We start from the raw sequence: 19,792 nt of genomic DNA on the forward strand, positions 1-19,792 counted from the left end.
CTATTAACAAAAGAGTCATCATTTAATACACCTCAGAGTCCAAATGAAATAGTCCACAGCTGTGATGAGATCTGCTACAATTTCCTTCCACTATTCTGTGTCCAAAAGTTTAGGATTCGTGTCTTGGGGTGCACGATATTCTCAGGTACCAGGAGTATGCCAGGTCTGACGATGTCAGCCTCACCCATGGGTCAGAAGCAATCATGCTCACTGCCAGCCGCTGCCCAGGCAACTGTCTTCCCTGGGAGCAGAGTCCACAGGGTTGGGCCTGGCTGTTGTTGGAGTCCCCAAGCTGCACCACCAGCTCGGGGCAGAGCTAGGGGACCAGAGCAGCCTGTCCCTGCAGGGAGCTCCTGAGGCCACTGCCCACCCAGGCCCAGTCCATGCCTCCACCAGGCAGTGTGACTTCAGAGTGCTCCCACCTGGGGCACACGTGGGGATGAGGGGACTGCAGACTGGCTGGTGGCTTCAACTCTGCAGCCCAGGCCACACCATGTGACCTTGAATACATTGTGTAACCCTGGCCTGCTACTGCAACCTTGAACACAGTATGACCTCGAATTGCTGTATGACCTTGAACACAGTGGTGTGACCTTGGTTGTGCTGTGTGACCTTGAACACACTGTGACCTTGGACACACTGTGACCTTGAACATGCACAACCTTGGTTATACTGTGTGACCTTGAATATGCTATGTGACCTTGGATGTACTGTGTGATCTTGAATACACTGTGTGACCTTGGAAGTCCATGTGACCTTGAACACATTTTATGATCTTGGCTGTGCTATGTGACCTTGGACACACCGTATGGCCTTGGATGTGCTGTGTGACCTTAACTGTGCTCTGTGACCCTGATTATGCTGTTTGACCTTGGATGTACTATGTGATCTTGAATACACTGTGTGACCTTGGCTGTGCTGTGTGACCTTGTGTGATGCAGAGAGGCTGCTCCAAGGACCTGTGTTTGGATACAGGAGGGCTCCTGCCTCTCCATCTCTGGCTCGCCTTGGTTGTGACCAGGCGCCGCTCAGTGGGCTCTCTGCAGTCTCAGGGCGCCTCATGGTCACCAGGCCGGAAGCATGACTACACTGAAGGGCCACTTCCACTGTGGTGCAGGCGGAGGACTCCGTCCACTGCTGCCCCAGCTCCGTCCCAGAGGTGGGGGTGCACTCTGTGCTGCTCAGCCTTGGCCATCACCCTTGCTCCGTGGTGCCCTCTGGCCCCACCAACAGCACCACCCACACTGCACCAGCCCTGATGTCTAGCTCCCATCCCCTCTGACTTCTGGTGGAGGGAGGCCTTCTGAGTACACCTCCCTGGGGGCCCTGACACTCATGTTCTCCACCTAACTTGCCGCACCTCGAGCAGCCCCGCCCTCCTTCAGTGGGTATTTCTCAGGTGGAGGCCCCACCCAAGAGCTCAAAACTCCATACACTCTTCATTTAACACCAGGCCCGGGGCCTCTGGGTGTGAGAATGCTCCTTCCCCAGTAAGCAGCCGCTCCTGGGAGCCCCGTGACACCAATGACAGGAGGTCTTGTTCCCCCAACTTCCACAAGGACCCATCACACGCACCTGTGTATTTCAGTCTGCCTCTCACGGCCCCAGGGGCACAAGCAACTACAGCCTACGGGTCAGGCTCTTCTGTGGGGCCACGTCTGACCATGAACACGGCATAGGCAAGGCCACGTGTGAGGGGTCCTGAGGAGACCATGTGTCCTGCTCAGAACTCATCATCCTAGGGTGGCTCACATCTCTGCCCTGCACCCCCACGTGGCACCTGCCACCCACTAGGCTGGCATGGACTTCCTCACTTCCTGGGGTGTCTGCCACACTAGGGGTGCCAGGCCCTGCAGGCCACCTGCCCTCTTGGCCACTCGTGGTCCCAGCACCAGGGCTGAGGAAGACACTGTTCATAACCAGGACCAGTGTGGGGGATGCTGCAGAAAAAAACATTCAGGAAAATCTTTTTGACTTCCCAATATCACACTTCAGGAAAATAAAACCAATACCAACTTTTTTTGAAGAAGTCGGACATGGTGCTTTAGCACCAGGTCAAATACAGAAGAGGGAGAGTCCCTGCTGCCCCCAGGCTAGCATCTGAGCAGGACTGCAGTCAGCCAGGGTGGACCCACCATGGCTTCATTGTTGGGGAGGAGGGCCTGATAGCCAGGCAACCAGCACAGCTAGTAAAACCTTCCCTTAGAGGCATGATGACTTCATTTTAGCTTAACAAAGACCAGCAACTGTTTAAACAGCAAGATGTTTAGTTCATCTTGTAGCAGTTTGCATATTGACTGAAACTTAAATCTTGGGATTTTCCTCAAAATTTTAAGAGAGGTTCCTTCCTGCTCAGCTGTACCTTCCTTGCTTCTCCTTTGGTTAATCCTTTTCTTCACTCCTTTCTGTCTTCACAATTTGGGCATTTTCCTGTGCTTTGCATAAGCATAGCATGCTGTACCTCAGCGGTGTCTCTGGTGCCCGCACATAGTCCAGCCAGGGGGTCCTGGCGGGGCCACTCCACTCCACCAGCCCTGATGTGCCTCCAGGGCACATCTGCACCAGGGCACACCTGTCTCCAGGGCACACCTGACTCCAGTACACATGTCTCCATTCCACACCTGCCAACAGTGTACACCTATCTCCAGTTCATGTTGCCACCAGTGCACGCCTGTCTTCAGTGCACGTCTGTCTCATGTACAAACCTGCCACCGATGTACACCTGATTCCATACACACCTGTCTTCAGTGCTCACCTGCCCCCAGTGCGCAGCTGTTTCCAGCACAAAACTGCCTCCAGTACATAGCTGCCTCTAGGCCACACCTGTTTCTAGTGCACCTACCTCCAGGGCACACATGCCACCACTGCACACCTGCCTTCTCTGCACACTTGCCACCAGTGCACATCTGCCTCGAGTGCACACCTGCATCCAGTGTACACCTGCCTCAGGTAAACACCTGTCCCTAGTGCACACCTGACTCCAGTGCACACCTGACTCCAGTGCACACCTACTTCAGTGCATACCTGCGTGCAGTGCAGACCTGTCTCCAACACACCAGCTGCCAAGGCACACCTGCCCCCATGCACAGCTGCCTCCAGTACACACCTGTCTCCATGCACAGCTGCCTCCAGTGCACACCTGCTTTCCATGCACACCTGCTTTCCACACACTCCTGCCTCCAGTGCACAGTTGACTCCCATGCACACCTGGGCCCAGTACACAGCTGTCTCCAGTGCACACTTGTCTTTAGCACAGACCTGTCTTCAGGACACATGTGCACCATTTTTAAGGCCTGCCCCTTTGCGTGGACTCTTCATTCAACTCCATAGATTTTGGCAGGGCCTGTGCCCCCACCACGTTCTCTCCCCAAATCCCCAGTGAAGATGAGATCTCACCCTGAGGTTGCGGAGCTGGCAGCCCTCCCGCAGTGCCCACACACTGCACAGCTCTCACTCAAGTTGCCGTGAGCCTGGGTCAGGGGCATGGGCCCATTCCTGAGGCCCAGTCCAGGCAACGCTGACCAAATGAATCCTCAGGGCACCCAAGACCTCCAGCACTCAGAAAACAGGGCCAGGTGTAGTGAGGGGCAGGCGGGCGAGGAGCCCAGACTTGCAGACAGACTGTACCTCCAGCATGACCACACAGATCTGCTTGACACACTGGATGATGGCGTCCGGGGTCCCCGAGATGGTCACTGCCCGCTCTGTGGAGTTGGGCAGCATGTCCCCGGCCACCTGGACCTGGGCACCTGTGGACTGGAGAGACTGGATGTTGGATGGGGCCCTGCTGAGGTGGGCGGCGTGCACTGGAGCAACACGTCCTGACTGCCCTCGGGATGCCCACAAGGCGCTGCCTCAGGTCACCCCTCCACACCCACGGCATGCTCCGTCTGGAGCACCCGTGGGCAGCCACATCCGTCTGGCTCAGCCCACTGCTGCCAGCATGGACCTGTGTAGGAAGGGTGATGCTGGGCGGAGGGAGGGGCATCTCAGCAGACAGGTTTTTTCCCCACATATGTGGAATTATTCCTCTGTGTGGAGTTTGAGGTCCCAAAGATAGACTCCAGTCTTGGGGCCTGAACTGTATGGCCGTCTTTCCTGGAAGGAGTCAGGCCGGGGGCTTCTTTCCCTTGAGAGAGGAAGGCTTTCCTTGGGAGATGAACATGTGCATGTGGGGTCACACCTCAGGTGACACCTCCACCCCAGTGGGTGGCTCAGCGTTCTCCCAGGCACCTCCCTGGGGGGCAGAGCCCATGTGCTGGGGCCCCGTCCTAGGAGTCAGGCCTGGCGCGTGTGCCTGACACCCACATCGGGGGTCCCCTGACCTCTCTGCCTTGTGCTCATCCCTCCCTTGTTCCCAGCTCCGTGCTGCAGGGTCAGCAGGGAGGGGGCCGGTGCTCTGCCCAGGGGTGTCCTGAATCGCCCGGCTCGCGGCCCTGGGGTGGAGGAGGAGGGCTGTTACCTCCCTGATCTCTTTGATCTTGGAGCCGCCTTTGCCAATCAGGGACCCGCACTGGCTAGCAGGGACCACCAGCCTCAGCGTCACCGGAGGCTTGCTGGTGGCCGGACTGTTGCTCATGGAGTTGATGATGTCCTGGGGAGGGAGAGGCACGCACACCACTGTGAGAGCCCAGACAGGCTCACCGTGGACTGGGGGAGGGGGCGGGCTGGGCTGGTTGCAGGGCCTGCGAGGCTGGGCCAGGCTCAGGTGACGAGGACAGGGAGGCTGGAGAACACCAGGAGACCCCCAGACAGGCCTGTCCCAGCGTCACAGTGCTGCTGTGGGGTGGGGCATGGGCCCCCAGGGTGCCCAGACTCAGGGTCTGACCTCTGACCTTCAGGCCTTGTGGGGCAAACAGGGGCCTGGACAGAGGGTGATACATTTGACAGAAAGATGGACTCCCCATCTTGGTCGTCCTCTCAGTAAAGACATCACATAACTCTAAGCAATTTCAAAAACATCAGAAACACATAAACATCTTGAGGTGTAACTCACTGGCAGATGGACACAGAAGCGCACAGGCACATAAGGTGTGCTGGTTCCCACGCCTGGGCTCCCTGTGCCCACATCTGAGCCAAGCTGCCCATCTCAGGGGTCAGCTGCTGCGGACAGGGCTGAGGCCCCATGCTGCTGCCTCATTGCCAGGTGCCAGGCCTTCCCTGAGGGCTTGTGGTCTGGGGTCCAGGCCCGAGGAAACCCTCGGTGAGGAAGGTGAGCCTTGGGGAGGAGGGGCGCTGGCGTGTTAGCAGGTGGACTGGTGGGGAGGTCCCGGGGAAGGCAGAGAAGCCGAGAGGTCCCCTCACCCAGAGCAGGGGGCCCCAGGCACCCCTTACCTCTTCAAACTTGTAGGCAATCATGGCAAAGGCCTTGAAGATGGCGTCCGTGGGGCCCGTGATGGTCACAATTCTCTCTGGGCAGTTTCCCTCTGAGATGTTGATTCTTGCCCCGCTCTGGGAGGAAGGTGAGCAAACCTCAGAAATTGGATTCAACCTACTGGGCTGGCAGCAGGCTGGGTCCTTGGGCCTACTGACCACCAGAGATGCCCACAGGTTGCGGAGCCCAAACCTCAGCACTGATGACCAGTCCTATCCTAATGAGCGGGCTGTGACCTGGCCGTGACCCAGGAGGGTGCCTGAACCACCAGTGTGCACACTGGGGGCTCCCCACGGTCACCCCTCACTCTCGTCCCTGGTGTATGGGGCTCCTGATGGGTCCAGGCCTTGTGGGGCTGGATGCAGAGCTGCTAGGAGGCCCGGCCTCCACCCTCCCGCCCGCCCATGAATGGTGCTGGGCTCAGGGGGCCCACTCACCTCCTCACGCATCTTCTTCACGGTCTCTCCTTTCTGGAACAGAGGTTCAAACAAGGGAGGGGGTCACTTAGGCTTCTGCCACAGGCCCGGGAGGCCAGACACCCCAGCAGTCAAAGCCGGACTCGGTGCCTGACACAGGTGACCCCCCAGCCCTCCCTTCCCCCTTGTCCAGGGCCCAGGCCACAGGCTGGGTGGGCCTGGCCCTGCGGACCTGATGTACCTCCACGCCTGACCTGGGGACCTGCTCCACCCTGCAGGTCTGCACCCTCCTCCATCTTCACCACAGGCAAAGTGGGGACTAGGCCCATGGGCAACCCCTCAAAAAAGAGCGGCTTGTGAAAAAGAGCCTGACTCTGAGCTCTGGGGGTGCCTCCACCGTTCAGGGACCATGTGCGACCAGGGAGCCTTAAATGGCCACAGGACTCGGGGAGGGGGTCCTGGCCTACCTGCCCACAAGCATGGGCTTCCACACCAGTGCTTGCTCTCCCTGGGGGCATTTCTGTGTGAACGGACTCACTACACAGGCTGAAGGCGGGATACTGCTCCCAGGAATGACGTGAGGACTTGTATGGGTCAAACTTGGGGAGAAGGACTGGCGGCCAGAGCCCTGGGGGATGGGGTGGCCTCAGGGGAGGGATCCCAGTGCCCGCAGGGCCAGAGAACAGGAGGTTCTGGGACAGCCTCAGGGGTGCAACCTGAAGGCAGTGGGCAGGATTCCCGAGGGACCCTCTCTGCACGTGTGGCACACAGGTGCGCACCCACCCTTAGCACGGGCACTCTGGGCCTCACTTCCCCCTAAGACCCCAAGAGAGGCAGAGTTCACTCAATAATTACCTTTCCGATAATGCTGCCAACTTCCTGTAGGAAAGGAAGCACAGAGAGGTGATGTCAGAGAGCAGAGGGAGCAGGCCGCCTGTGGCAGGCGCGGGAGACGGCCCATCGGCCGGGACTCGAGCGGCAGGGGAGGCCGGCGGCCAGGAGGGGGCAGGCGGTGGGCTGCTCTGCCTCTGACAGACAGACAAAGAGAATGGCGGCTGCCTTCTCGACAGACATTGGCAGGTGTTACTTGTGCACTTAGGCCTCAAGGGAGCCTGCAAGAAACAGGTGAAGGTAAAATCTCCCTCCATGACCTTGCGATGTAAAAATTTAGTGATATTACTATTTGACCTTTTTTAAAAAGGTAGCATTTGCAAAGGCCTTCCCAGGTGGCTCAGTGGTAAAAAAATAAAATAAAAACCCGCCGGCCAATGCAGGAGATGCAAGAGATGAGGGTTCAAACCCTGGATTGGGAAGATCCCCTGGAGAAGGAAATGGCTAGCCACTCCATTGGCCTGGAGAATTCTTGCTTGGAGAATCCCATGGACAGAGCAGCCTGGTGGACTATCATCTATGGGTCGCAAAGAGTCAAATGCAATTGAGCGACTGAACATGCGCACGCGCGCACAGACACACACACAGAGAACATTGAAAGATGTCTGAACACGCTGCCCTAATTTTAAAGCCTGGGGCCCATGATGGTTTAGATATGCTCATGCCCAGGATTGCCCATCATGGCACCTCCTTACCCAGGACAAACCCTCAGGCCCTGCTGGGCAGCCCCACCCAAGGTTAGCTTCAGGGAGCAGCTTCCACAATTAAACTCATCTTCCTTGTTCCAGCGAAGCCCTCAGCAATGACAGTGTCCTGGGGCAGACTCTGGGAGGGTCTGTGCTGTGCGGCCACGGTGGGGGCTGTGTGCAGCGGGGGCGCCCAGGCGCTGGGTTGGGGCTCCCTTGGTGGTTGGGGTACCTCACCTCCCAGGGCAAGGTTGGGTGCTCGCTGTGCCAGCTGCTGCTGGAAGTGGGATGTGTAACTGACCTCAGACTGCCCTCTGTGGTACACACCCAGCCTCCGACAACCTTAACCAAATGTCAGCCCACCCCGGGAGTGGGCAGGTGGTCACCCTTCCTTCATCACAGAAAGGGGGGTGCCAGGTGTGAGCTCCAGCTTCCAGAGAGCTAGGGAGAGCAGGGCCTCGGGCATGAGGCCAGCCTCTGTGGCCCCAGGTTCCTCCTGCTGCCCACATGGACGGACCACAGAGCCAGGACGCGTCTGTGTGGCTGGACTGGAGTTGGGGGTGTGAGCTCAGGGGCCCGGCACAGAGATAAACATGGAATGCAGTAGTGTATAAATGTGCACAGACACACACGCATATACACAAACACACCTTCCCCAGCCCTGCCTGGGATCCACAGAAGCCTGAGAGCCATGAACACCCCCGTGCGCCCATACCTGGGCTTCTAAGGCCACCCCAACAGCCTCACTTAGGGGAGTCGGGGTCTCTGGGCCAGTTCCAGAAGCAGCAGGAAAGTGGGATGAGCGATAGCGGTGTTCTACGCCAGAGGGGGTGCTGTCAGAACGGTGCGACCCCCATGGCCAAGTCACGGGCAACAAGAGCATCAGCGCCAGTGATGGCAGGACAGGGACGGTGGGGTGACAGGGGCAAACAGGAGCCCCACGTCCAGGAGCTGCAAGTGAAGCGAGCGGGCACACTGGCGGCCACGCAGCACCTGACCAGCCGCCAGCAAGGACCCCTGATGACCATGGAGGGGGCAGGGAGGTGCCCACAGGCACCCCCACCAAGTGACGCCCTGAAATCTGAGCTCTGATGGGAAGGCTTCTGGGTCACTCTTGCCAACAGTGAGGAAACAGCAGAAAAGGCCAACACGAGGGAGTGAGGGACACTGTTTCTACAAAAGAGCTGCATGGGAAGCCGAAGGCAAAAGGCACAGGGAGTGTGGGGAGCGCTGGGTGAAGGGAAGCCCTGGGGTGACAGGCTGCGGGCACAAGTAGGGGGGGTGTCAGTCAGCGTGCTGACCTGGAGGAGAGCGCCCTGGCATGAAGGACACCCACGAGGTGGCAGGGCTGGGGCAGCAGCGTGGCCCAGGCACGAGAGGCTCCGGGAGGAGCAGACGTGGGAGGGCGAGGCAAGTTCCCGATCACGTGGAATTGCAAGAAGCCTGGCTCGGAACTGAGCCCCTTCGTGGGCAGCCTCCACTTCCCTCAGGCCCGTACCTTTCCATGCATCAGCAGGCGGATGGTCAGCGTCACGTTCAGGCCGCCTTCCGAGACCTTGGACTCCATCTTTCTTCCAAAATGCAGCTGGGGGTGGTGGCTCAGGGTGCCGAGGGCGCCGTCAGGAAGGACAGATGGGGCCCAGATGGTGTCACCTGGTGAGGGAAGGCTCATGTCAGGGGTCGGATCTGCACCACGGGGCCAGGTCGAGGCTAGGCTACAGCCTCCCACACTGTTGGGGCGAAAGGCGGGGCTCTGAGCAGAGGGATCCGGGCACCCAGCCACAGGAGGGAGGGAAGGGCGCCCCAGGATTCGCACTGTGGGCCCTGCAGGGGCTGCAAGCACATGGGGGACAGGTCCCAGGGAAAGGCCACCAGGGATTGACCTGGCCTGCCCATTAGCGCAGGGCCCTGGGTCTCAGTGTCATCTCGTGACGAGGGCCCGTGAGTGGCTGGAGGGGAAGGGGTGACCCCGTCAGCCTGGGGACCTCCATGTGCGGGGAGTGTCTGCTCTGCTGCCACCTTGGCTCTGCCCACTGCCCAATACACCAGGGCCAGAACCCTCCCTTCAGCCTTAAGAAACTTGGAGACCACAGATCCGTGTCCCTGTAGGTCTAGAGTTGCGACTCCTTAGCTATCCTCATTTCTAAAATGGATTCGTCTCCACTAACCAAACTGTGAAATTGCTGAGTGTGCCCACTTTACCAAGTTTTCAGAAAATGCTTTACATCCGGTATCACGGTCCGCTCACTGTATAGTTCCCGCAGAGCCCTGGGTCAGCACCTCACCCTCCAGGCAACATTCAGGCTCCGGTATAAGACCACAGACAAGGGGCGGTCACAGGCACAGGAGCTGAAGGATGGGGACAGCGCACCATGTGTGCAGGGGACTCGGCTGATGGAACTCGGCCTGACTGCGGAGGACAGAGCTGAACACCTCCCCCCAGTCAAGGTGGGCACAGAGCCCAGGTCCGGGGGACAGGCCACCTCCCGCAGGATGTGGAGCGGCCACAGGAGACCAGTGATGAGTACTGGAAGGAGGTCAGGGAGGCAAGGGCAGAATCGGGCAGTCAGTGTGGGGAGGGGACTCTCGGAACAAAGGGATGAGAAGCAGTGCGACCGGTGGGGACGGATCAGGAGGGGCCGGGTGCTGGGGCCTTTCGGGAGCACCAGCAGGTGTCTCTGTGCCCGTGTCTGTGGGGTGCAGGGGTGGCGGCTGGCGCAGAGGGAAGGCTTCAGCCAAGCAGCAGATACAGGGTTCTGACAGCACAGCACAACTTGGTGGACAGAAGGTGGGGGAAGGCCAGGCGGGAGGACCATGCCAGATGACTGGCCCGGGGCCGGGCCCCAGGGGTTCCACAAAAAGCCCAGGAGAGGACCAGGAGGAGCCTCGCTCACCAGAGAGGTGGGCAGAGCTGCCAGGTGACAGAGGACAAGCCCCCCTCGCTGGGGGACATGCCGCCTGCCCGCCCACAGGAGCAGAGGTCCTGAGACAGCTGGTGCACGGTGATGTAACACGGCAGTGTGTAAACACATCGCCTTCACACACTCAAGTGCTCTGTCTTAACTGACCAGTACGGAAGCCACCGACCACTCGGGGTTACTGACACTGAAATAAAAACCTCACTGGCTAGGTCTGAGCAACCAGCCTTGCATGCTGGCACTGTGTCTGAGGGCAGGGAGGGTGCTCCGTCTCTGCAGAGCTCTGGACGGGGCAGGCAGCAGGGCAAGGGTAAGAAGGACCCAGAAAGGAGGGGATGGTCTCGTTCAAAGGATCACAGTGGTGCCAAACAGACCTACTTCCCGCCGGGCGGACACCCCGCAGCAACCCCACAAAGTCTCCCCGAGCTCGGGGTGTGCACATAGGCACCCACGAACCAGCAGAGGGCAGCCAGGCACCCACAAACCATCAGAGGGTGGTCAGGTAGGCACCCAGGCACCCACAAACCAGCACAGGCTGGCCAGGTGGGCACCCAGGCACCCACAAACCAGCAGAGGGCAGTCAGATAGGCACCCAGGCACCCACAAACCAGCAAGGGCGGCCAGGCCAGCAACACGCCTCCGCCTCCTGTATAATTAGAATCACCTCCTCTGGGGGCGGACAGCAGGGCCCTGGGGCCATCTGTTATGTAAATGTTCCAACCACGGAGGAGAAAGTGGGTCAGCGAGTGCCAGGGGTGCTCCAGGCTGCAGGCTGTCAACCGCCATCCATCACACGCGCCAGTGAGTGCCAGCCTGCCTCACGTGCCAGGAGCGGGCATCCCAGGCCTCGCCTCCATGGACTGCCGCAGACAGGAGCAGCCCCGGGAGCCGATAAGGCCACTGGGGGCACCCTCGACCTTGAAGAGCCAGCCCCGCGCCACAGGGAAGGCAGGACTCTATCCTCGGGCTGCTCCACCAGGCTCGGGATGCCTCCCACCTGAGACCGCCCCACGTGCCAGCCTCGCTCCCACCCCTGTGGCTGCCAGGGGTGCTTGGCAAGAAGCAGCAGCTGCACCCCTAGGGGCCCAGCCGGACGCCTGGGTCATCAGAGAGCCCTCCCCGCGCTGGGTGTTCAGAAACTGGTAGATCCTGGCAAGGACCCCTCCTTCCATCCTCCCCACACTGGGGATTTAATGCATTTTATTCCATTTGATGAGAGGAAGAGGAGAAGCAGATATGGCCCCCATGAGGCCTGGCAGGGCCTCTTCTCGCCCCCCGGGAGCCTGTCCAGCAGTGGTCTAAATGCTGCTTTGTGCTGACACCACTCACGACGCCTGAGTCCAGGTCTCACCCTGCACCCCCACAGGGCACCTGATTTCTGACGGATACCCTCATCCTGGCTCTCGTCTTCAAGTTCTGCTTGGGCTTGAGATTGGGCGCACGGGGGCAGGGTTCCATTTACTCCTCTTTTCTAGTGTCCTTGCGTGTACATGGATGGTCGCCCGCCAGGCTCCTTCGTCCGTGGGATTTTCCAGGCAAGAATACTGGAGTGGATTGCCATTTCCTACTCCAGGGGATCTTCCTGGCCTAGGGATCGAACCCATCTCTCCTACAACTCCTGCATTGGCAGGTGGATTCTTCACCACTGAGCCACCTGGGAAGCCCTTTCTAGTATCTTTAGAAAGTAGGTAATGGCATGGACTTAAAGTCTTACTTTTTGCCTAAATGTTTAGTTCTATAAACGGCTCTCTGCGTGTGGCTTTAGCTGCCTGCCCCAAATTTTTTTATTTGTGCTCTTTGTCCACTCATGGGAACATACTTTCAAATTTCTCTTATGATTTCTTTTTTTGATTCATGAGATATTTTGAAATGTGTTACTGAATTTTCAAATATTTGGAGATTTTCTAGATGGTGTCCTATATTGATTTCGAATTTAATTCTGTTATGGTTGGACAGCATACCTTGTACTACTTGAGATATTCTAAGTTTATGGAGGACTTGCTTATGGACCAGAATGTGGTCTGTCTCTGGTCTGTGAGTCTAGTTGGGCCATTCCACATAAAGCCAGAATGACTGCAACACTCTTCTGTCCATCGCTGAACAGCGATCTTAACCTGGGTGGAGTGTTCCACAGACTCGATCAGAGCAAGGATGGCTGCGATGCTCTTCTGTGCATTGCTGAGCAGGAATCTTGACCTGCAGGGGGTGTTCCACAGACTCGATTAGAGCATGGATGGCTGTGATGTCCATTGCTGAGCAGGGATCTTGGCATCTCTGACTGTCAGCGTGGATTCGTCTGTTTCTCCTGCAGTTCTAGCTTTTTTTTTGCTTTGTGTATTTTAGGCTCCACCATTAGCATCGTAACCTTTAGTACGGTTATGTTCTGTGAATGAAGTGACCCCCGGATCATGATGAGAGATCCTCCTTTATCTCTGGTAATATTCTTGACTCCAAAATTTACTTTGTTAGTAACATAGACACCTGACCTTACTAATCACTAGTGTTAGCATGGAGTCTCTTCTTCCATCTCTTATTTTTCATTTGTCTTTATATTCAAAGTGAGCTTCTTGTGGGCAGCGTATGGTTGGTCCTTATTTTTATCCTTTTTGACGATGTGCCTTTTGACTGGGGGTGTTGAGACCGTCTGTGTGACTGTTGCTGTGGGGGCTTCAGTCTGTCACCCCTCCGTCTGTCCTTTGTTCCCTGGGCCCACTTTTCCTCTGCCCTGTTTTGGATGAATGGCACATCCGTCATGATTCCACCTCTTTGTTCTCTTACCAGTCACCACTCTGGGTCTTTTCATCCAGGGGGCGGCTTCAGGGCCTGTGCACAGACGCTGGACCTGACTCAGTCCCTGGGCTGCGGCCTCGCCGCCAGACGGGGGCAGGATAGCCCCACAGCACGGTGCCTGCCTCTTTCGGCCTCTGAGCTGTTACTGCCACACGTCTGTTATAGATCCCACAGCACTTTGTTTTTAAGTGCAAGCAGTCAACTCCCTTTGAAAGGGATTTGGATAATAATAAAAGTGTCTCTCATGCTCACCCGCGTGGCCATGCCATCATTTTCCTTCTGCCGTAAGAATGCCCCCGTGTATCTGGTCGGGCACGTCTGCCGGGGATGTGTTCTCAGCTCTGGAGCATCTGGACAGCATTACGCCGCCATCTCCGGAAGCCTGTCTCATCTGGCGCGTATCCCAGGTGGACAGGGCTCCCTGCACCCGCCCGCACACTGTCCGAGGGGAGGGTCTGTTGCAGTCTTCCTTTGTCCTTTGACAGGAAAGCCCTCCTCTCGAGCACATTTAAAGGCGCTTCTCTTCGTCACTGGTTTTGATTATGATGTGCTTTGTATTTTGGGTTCTTGGGGCCTCACTGAACTTCTTGGATCTGGGGTCTTAGAATTTCCATCAAATTGGAAAAACTGCAGCTGTGTTTTGCAAGCACATTCTTTGCCCGGCGCTGTGCAGGCCCCTGGCAGGCATGCTGGGCTGTGCTCTCCCTTGGTCCCTAGGCTCACTCCGAGGCTCTGCTCCTGCCTCGGACTCACTTGCCTGCCGCCCTGCACGCCCCCAGAACATCCAGTGCATGTGTCATCTCAGTGCTGCTGTGTCACCTCCAGAAATGCAGCCTGGCTGCTCTTCCCTGCCCCCCACGTCTCCACCGGACACACTCGATTTCCCGAACACAGGCTGCAGTCACAGGGACGATGTCAGTGCCTGTGCCTGGGTTGTATAACCGTCGTCCTTCCTGGGTTTAGGGCTGAGCAGGGAAGGTCACCCTGACATCATATGACGGTGACAAGAGCTCTGGCCGTGTGGTCATGGGGTGAGTACCCAGAGGCGCCCGGCCACTTCCAGGGGCAGCACAGCCCACACCCCACCAGCCAGGGTGAAGGAGACCCCAGTGCTGCCTTGGACGAGCACTGTCTCCATGACCCTGTCTCCAAACCATGTGGCTCCTCCCAACCCGGGACGTGGACCCTCAGCGTGGCTGGGGCACCTCCTCGGCTCAGTCCCAACTGTAAGGAAATTGTCCAAATTGACCCCCACCCCGTGCTCAGAAGACACAAATCCACTTTGACCACTTTGCTTTGCTCCTCTGCTCGGGGACATGTGTCACCTTACCCCCTGATGCAAAGCCTGAGGCCAGAGTTAAGGAAAGGGTAACCCCAGGGACAAGGCTGGCTGGTGATGGGAATCCACTGCATGCCCACCCTCCCCCACAACCAGATCTCACGTTTGCTCCGGCCTCTCCTGTGCAGAAAGCCTGTGGCGCCCAGCACAGCCCCCAGCATCCCCGTCGGGGTCGCCCAGCATGGGGCAGGGACACTCCACGTCTGTGGCGTCTGAGGGAGGGCTTGGGCTGCCCTGCTGTGGGCCCCGCACCCAGGTCGCTGAGGTGCTCCATCCGCCTGTGAGAGTTCCCCTGGCCTTTCTTGATGCCAGGCTGGGAGAACTGGGAAGAAGGACTGGGCAGGTTTCCTGGGACTGTGATCCCGTGCCCATAGGACATCTCACGCACTCATGTGCCCTTCCCTCGAGGACGCCGGGGCCACAGCTGGGTGTGTGACCAGGGCCGAGGAGCGTATCCAGCAGCCATTTCCAAGTCCTGCGCTACCACTGCAGGGGGAGACAGACCGGGGAGCAGAGGGGGAGGGGTCCCCAGCGCTGACTGTCTCCCAGAGCAGAGTTTGGGGGCTGGGGGAGAGGCTGAGGGGACCCTGGGTGGGCAGATGCAGTTCCACTTTCGCCCACGGCTGGTCCAGGCTGCTGAGTCTGCCTGAGAGAAAGGCCGCCTGAGGCTGAGGAGCCCGCTGAGCCCAGCACACCCCCTCACTCAGGACTGGGCGGGTCAGGGCGGAGGGCAGAGTCCCATCAGTTTCCAAGCAGACCCCAGGCTTTTGTGTGACTGGATTCCTCTCCCGTCACAGGACACACACAGGGAGCGGGGGCTGTCTGTGCTGCTACCCCTGGGGGGCGGGGGCTGGCAGCTGACCAGTACGCTCCTCTCTCCCCTCCTCTGGCCCCGGCTGCCCCGCGGAGCTTTCCAGTCTGCATTCACCCACCCCAACTGCTCCATGTCCAAGGAGGAAGCAGGCCAGAGAGGTACATTCAGGAAGCAAGCACGTAAGGCCCATTCTACATTGGAACTTGGTCATCATCACAGTACTGTTCTGTTCACGCATGTGAAATGCATTCACTTACATTTCACTTAAAACTCTGGTGGATTTCAGAAGTCAGCGTCAGGGGGTGGGTGGCTCTGGGTGAATGCCTGAAGCTGCATTTAGGAGGCCAGCAGGAGGGTGAAGTTACACGTGATGCCACACAGCTGGTCACCGCAGAGGATGATCCTGTCGCTGAGCAGCCACCCCCAATGGGAAGGAACCCGAGAAAGCCTGCTGATGGCCCCTCCAGGGACACCTGCCTGGCGGAGCCACACGGCCCACCCCACTGTGGCCTCTCCCTGCTGGGAGTGTGTCATACCTCTGGGTATGACAGAGGACATGCGTCAAAGGCCAGTCCCCGGACCAGTGCCAGCTGCTCTCGTCCCTGCTCTTTCCTCCACGAATGCATACATGCAAGATGCAGATTGAAATTTGCCTTGTAGGAACTGGTAATTAATAACTTTGTTAATTCAACACATATTCCCTGGCCATGACTAAGCTCCAGGCATTGTGCTGACCTAAAAAGAGGAGTAAACAGGAGGAAGGGCCTGTCAGGAAACCCTTATCGTGACACAGGAGCCAGAGGAACTGGAGGAGGGCTGGGCCCAGAGAGCAGGGAAATCCCCTCCCCCAGTGTGGGGCCCCCTGAGAGGCAGTCCCCAGTCAGCATGAGACCCCAGGCAGCAACTGGGGGCTGGGCGCACTCCTGGGGAAGCGCTGAGAAGGACTGTTGATCGGAATCCCAGAATGCCCCGGAGGCAGCGGCTACACAGGCCGTCCCATCCCAGGAAAGGGGTGGAGCTATGAGGTTCACGGCTGGGAAAGGAGATCCCCCCACCGGCATTCCAGGGCTCCCTGCTGGCCCAGGGCTCGCCTGGCCTCCTATGGTGACAGCACCTAGGCTAACAGAGCATCTGTGGTGAGAGAACAAGGAGGCATCGGCAGTGAGCAGGGTGCGTGTGCCGCCCCTTGGGGCCTGACTCAAGAAACCCAGGTGGCTCCAGAGGCTGCAGTTATGGCTCTCCAGACTCCTCTTGAGCAAAGCCGTGTTCAGGAGCCACTGGTCCTAATTCCTACCCAACTCTCCCTTCCTTCCATCTGCCAGGAATTTTGGGAGGCTGCCAGCAATAGGAACCAACTAGCCACAGAACCCAGGGTCTGCTCTTCTCCTTTGTGAAAGAGATCACCAGGGGCGGTGAGCTGGGAGTCGGGTGGTAGGTGGTGGGTGAGGAAGCGGGGGCAATGCCTCCTTCCATGAGCAGAACCTATTAGTTATACATATATAATGCAATACCGAGGCAATCACTGAAGAGCTGCCAAAGGGACACTCAAGAACACGATCAATAGATCAAAATGGAATCATTAAAAATGTTGGGTTACCCACAGAAAGGCAGGAGATAAGGAAACGGAGAAACAAATAGGGAGAACAAAGAGAAAACAAAAAATAAAATAGCTAACTTAAGTTCTAACCTCTCAATAATTATATTAAATGTGAAAGTGAAAGTGAAGTCACTCAGTCGTGTCCGACTAGTCTAAATTTACCCATAAGGAAAACAGAATGGCAGAGAGGACTAAGAAAAATGAGTCAGTCGTATGCTGTCAATAAAAAATTCATTCACTTCAGTTACAAAGATGCAAGCAGACTGAAAATAAACTCATGGGAAAAGATGTGTCATACAACCACTAATCAAAGGAAAGCAGGAGTGGCTATATTAGTATCAGATAAAACTGGCTTCAGAGCAATGAAAATTATCAAAGATGGAGAGAGGCACTATACAATGATGAGTCCGTCCATGAAGAAGCATAGCAAGCAATCCTAATAGCTTATAAGTCAAACACTAGGACAGTAAAATACGTGAAGCACAAACAGATAGAACTGAGAAGAAAAATGCAGAAATTCACAGTTACAGCTGAAAATTTCAGCACCATCTCAACAACTAAGAGAACCGCTAGGTGGAAATCAGTAGGGACACAGAACTTAAAACAGCATCAATCAACCGGACCTAGTCAAGCCTCACAGCACGTCTGGGAGCAGCAGGACACACAGAGCACACAGCAGTGCAGACCACACCCTGGCCATAAAACAAAGCTCAGCAAATTTAAGAGAATCGAAATCATATGGTACGTTCTCAGATCACAAAGGAATCCAACGAGAAATCAATCGCAGAAATAACGGAAAAATCTCCGAGCACACGAAAACTAACACAATGCCCACTGAAGTAATCCTTGGGTCAAAGAGGCAGTCTCAAGGATTAGAAACACGTGTCGACCTGAGTGTCTCGTGTGTGTGTGTGTGTGTGTGTGTTAGTCACTCAGTTGTGTCTGCCTCTTTGCAACCTTGTGGACTGTAGGCCACGGGCTCCTCTGTCCATGGAATTCTCCAGGCAATACTGGAGTGGATAGCCGTTCCCTTCTCCAGGGGATCTTCCTGACCTAGGGATTGAACCTGGGTCTCCTGCGTTATAGGCAGATTCTTTACTGTCTGAACTATCAGGGAAGCCAGTATCACGTATGCCTGAATAAAATACACATACCTGAAACAATACAATATACCAAAATTTGTAAAACACAAAGCAGTGCCTAGAGGGAAATTTATGGCACAAAATACATATCAGAAAAAAGAAAAAGTCTTAAATCAATAATCTAAGCCCTCATTTTAAGAATCTAGAATAAGAACAAAATAAATCCAAGTAAACAGAAGGAAGGAAATAATGCAGAAATAATTAAAATTGGAAACAGGAAAACTAAAGAAAATCAATAAAATAAAGAGCTGATTATTTTAAAAGGTTAATAAAATTGACAGACTTCTAGGATGACTGAGAAAAAAAGAAGACAAGACGAAACACCATTATAAGGAGTGAAACAGAAGCTATAGCCAAGAACCCCGCATACATCAAAGGGCTAAAAAAGCGCTAGGAACAAGGCCACGCGAACAAACTGACTCAGATTAACTGGCTCACTCTGAGAAAGGCAGACTGGCACAACTCGCCTAACAAGAAATACTCGGAATAGCCCTACCTAGCAGTTGAGGTAACTGGCTTCATAATCTTGAAAGTCTCCTTAAAGAAATCTCCAAATTCAAAGCATTTCACTGGAGATTTTACCAACGGTTTCAAGAGTTAATCCCAGTTCTACAAAATCTACTTCAGAAAACAGAAGAGAAGAGAAAGATTTCCCAATCCACTTGATGAAGCAAGCATGAGCCTGGCACAAAAATCAGTACAAAAGACGGCACTTAGGTGTTAATCTAGCAAAACATGTGTAGGATTTATATGCTAAGAACTACAAAATGCTAATGAAAGAAATTAAAGATCTAAGTACATGGAGAGACAGAATGTGTTTACAGATCACAAGACTCATCACAGTAAAGATATCAGTTCTCTCTGAGCTGACATACGACTTTAACATAATTCCTATTAAAACTCCAGCAAGAATTTCATAGATACAGACAAGCCACCGTAAAATTTATATGGAAAGGCAAAGGAGGTAGAATAGTTAAAACAATTCTGACAAAGGAAAATAAAGTAGGAGGAGTCGGTTTCCTCAACAGCTGTCACGATCAAGGCTGTGGTATTGGCAGAGGGAATCAACGGAGCAGGGACAGAGCACAGAATCCAGAAACAGGCCCACATGGATGTGCCTGGCTGATGTCTAATGAAGATGTGAATGCAGTTCAATGGAGGAAAGACAGCTCTTCAACATGCAGGGCTGGAGCAACCGAACACTGGAGGCAAAAACGGACTCTGACCTAGGAGTCATCCCTTGCATAAAAATCAACTCAAAATAGAAAATAGATTTAAGTGAAAAATATAAAGCTATAAAACTTTTAGAAAAAAAGAAAAAACCCTTGGGGTCCAGGGTAAGGCAGAATTCTTAGACTTGACGCTAACAGCATGATATACGAAAGGGAAGCCTGATAAACGAGATGTGTCAAAACTAAAGACCTTTGTTTGCCAAAGAATATGTTAGGAGGATAAAGAGACAAGCCACAGACGGGGAGAGAATATTTGCAAGCTGCATGTCTGACACAAAACTAGTTTAAAGCATATGCGGGGATCAGACTCAACCGTGGAAAACAAGCAGTCCAATTAGAAAATGGGCAAAAGACACAGACATTTCACCAAAGAGGATCATAGGTGGCAAACAAGCATGTGAAAAGATGTTTGTGTCATTAACCACCAGGGAGATGCAAATTACTGCCCAGGAGGAACCACCATGCACCCGTCACCATGGCTAAATAAACGGCAGTGGCCACACCAGCCCCGCCGGTGAGGATGTGGGGCCACCGGCAGGCCACGCAGGTGCTGCGGGGAGTGGCCTGGTCACCTGGAACAGGTGAACATGCAT

The 19,792-nt window shown here is 55.6% G+C and overlaps 1 protein-coding gene across 42 annotated transcripts in view; it reads right to left on the bottom strand.

Moving 5' to 3' along the window:
• The window catches only part of PCBP3 (poly(rC) binding protein 3), a 232,935-nt gene that overhangs the window by 18,670 nt on the left and 194,473 nt on the right, over positions 1-19,792 (bottom strand). For 41 of the 42 annotated variants that reach the window (XR_015135940.1, XR_015135965.1, XR_015135902.1 and 38 more), the window contains 6 exons: positions 8,866-9,020; positions 6,646-6,669; positions 5,812-5,844; positions 5,335-5,451; positions 4,463-4,594; positions 3,628-3,756 (listed from right to left, as the gene is read on the bottom strand). Coding sequence is in view for 35 of the 42 variants with exons in the window: in XM_086322653.1 (XP_086178779.1) it covers positions 3,628-3,756; positions 4,463-4,594; positions 5,335-5,451; positions 5,812-5,844; positions 6,646-6,669; positions 8,866-9,020 (590 nt within the window). In the remaining 7 variants the exon portion in view is untranslated. Of the gene's footprint in view, positions 1-3,627; positions 3,757-4,462; positions 4,595-5,334; positions 5,452-5,811; positions 5,845-6,645; positions 6,670-8,865; positions 9,021-15,485; positions 15,506-19,792 lie in introns of those variants that run through there. The other variant, XM_086323098.1, reaches the window with a different exon arrangement.

This window comes from Bos grunniens, chromosome 1 (genome assembly GCF_055505025.1).
Source record: "Bos grunniens cultivar Pamir isolate PY7600 chromosome 1, Bosgru_T2T1.0, whole genome shotgun sequence".
NCBI lineage: Eukaryota > Metazoa > Chordata > Mammalia > Artiodactyla > Bovidae > Bos > Bos grunniens.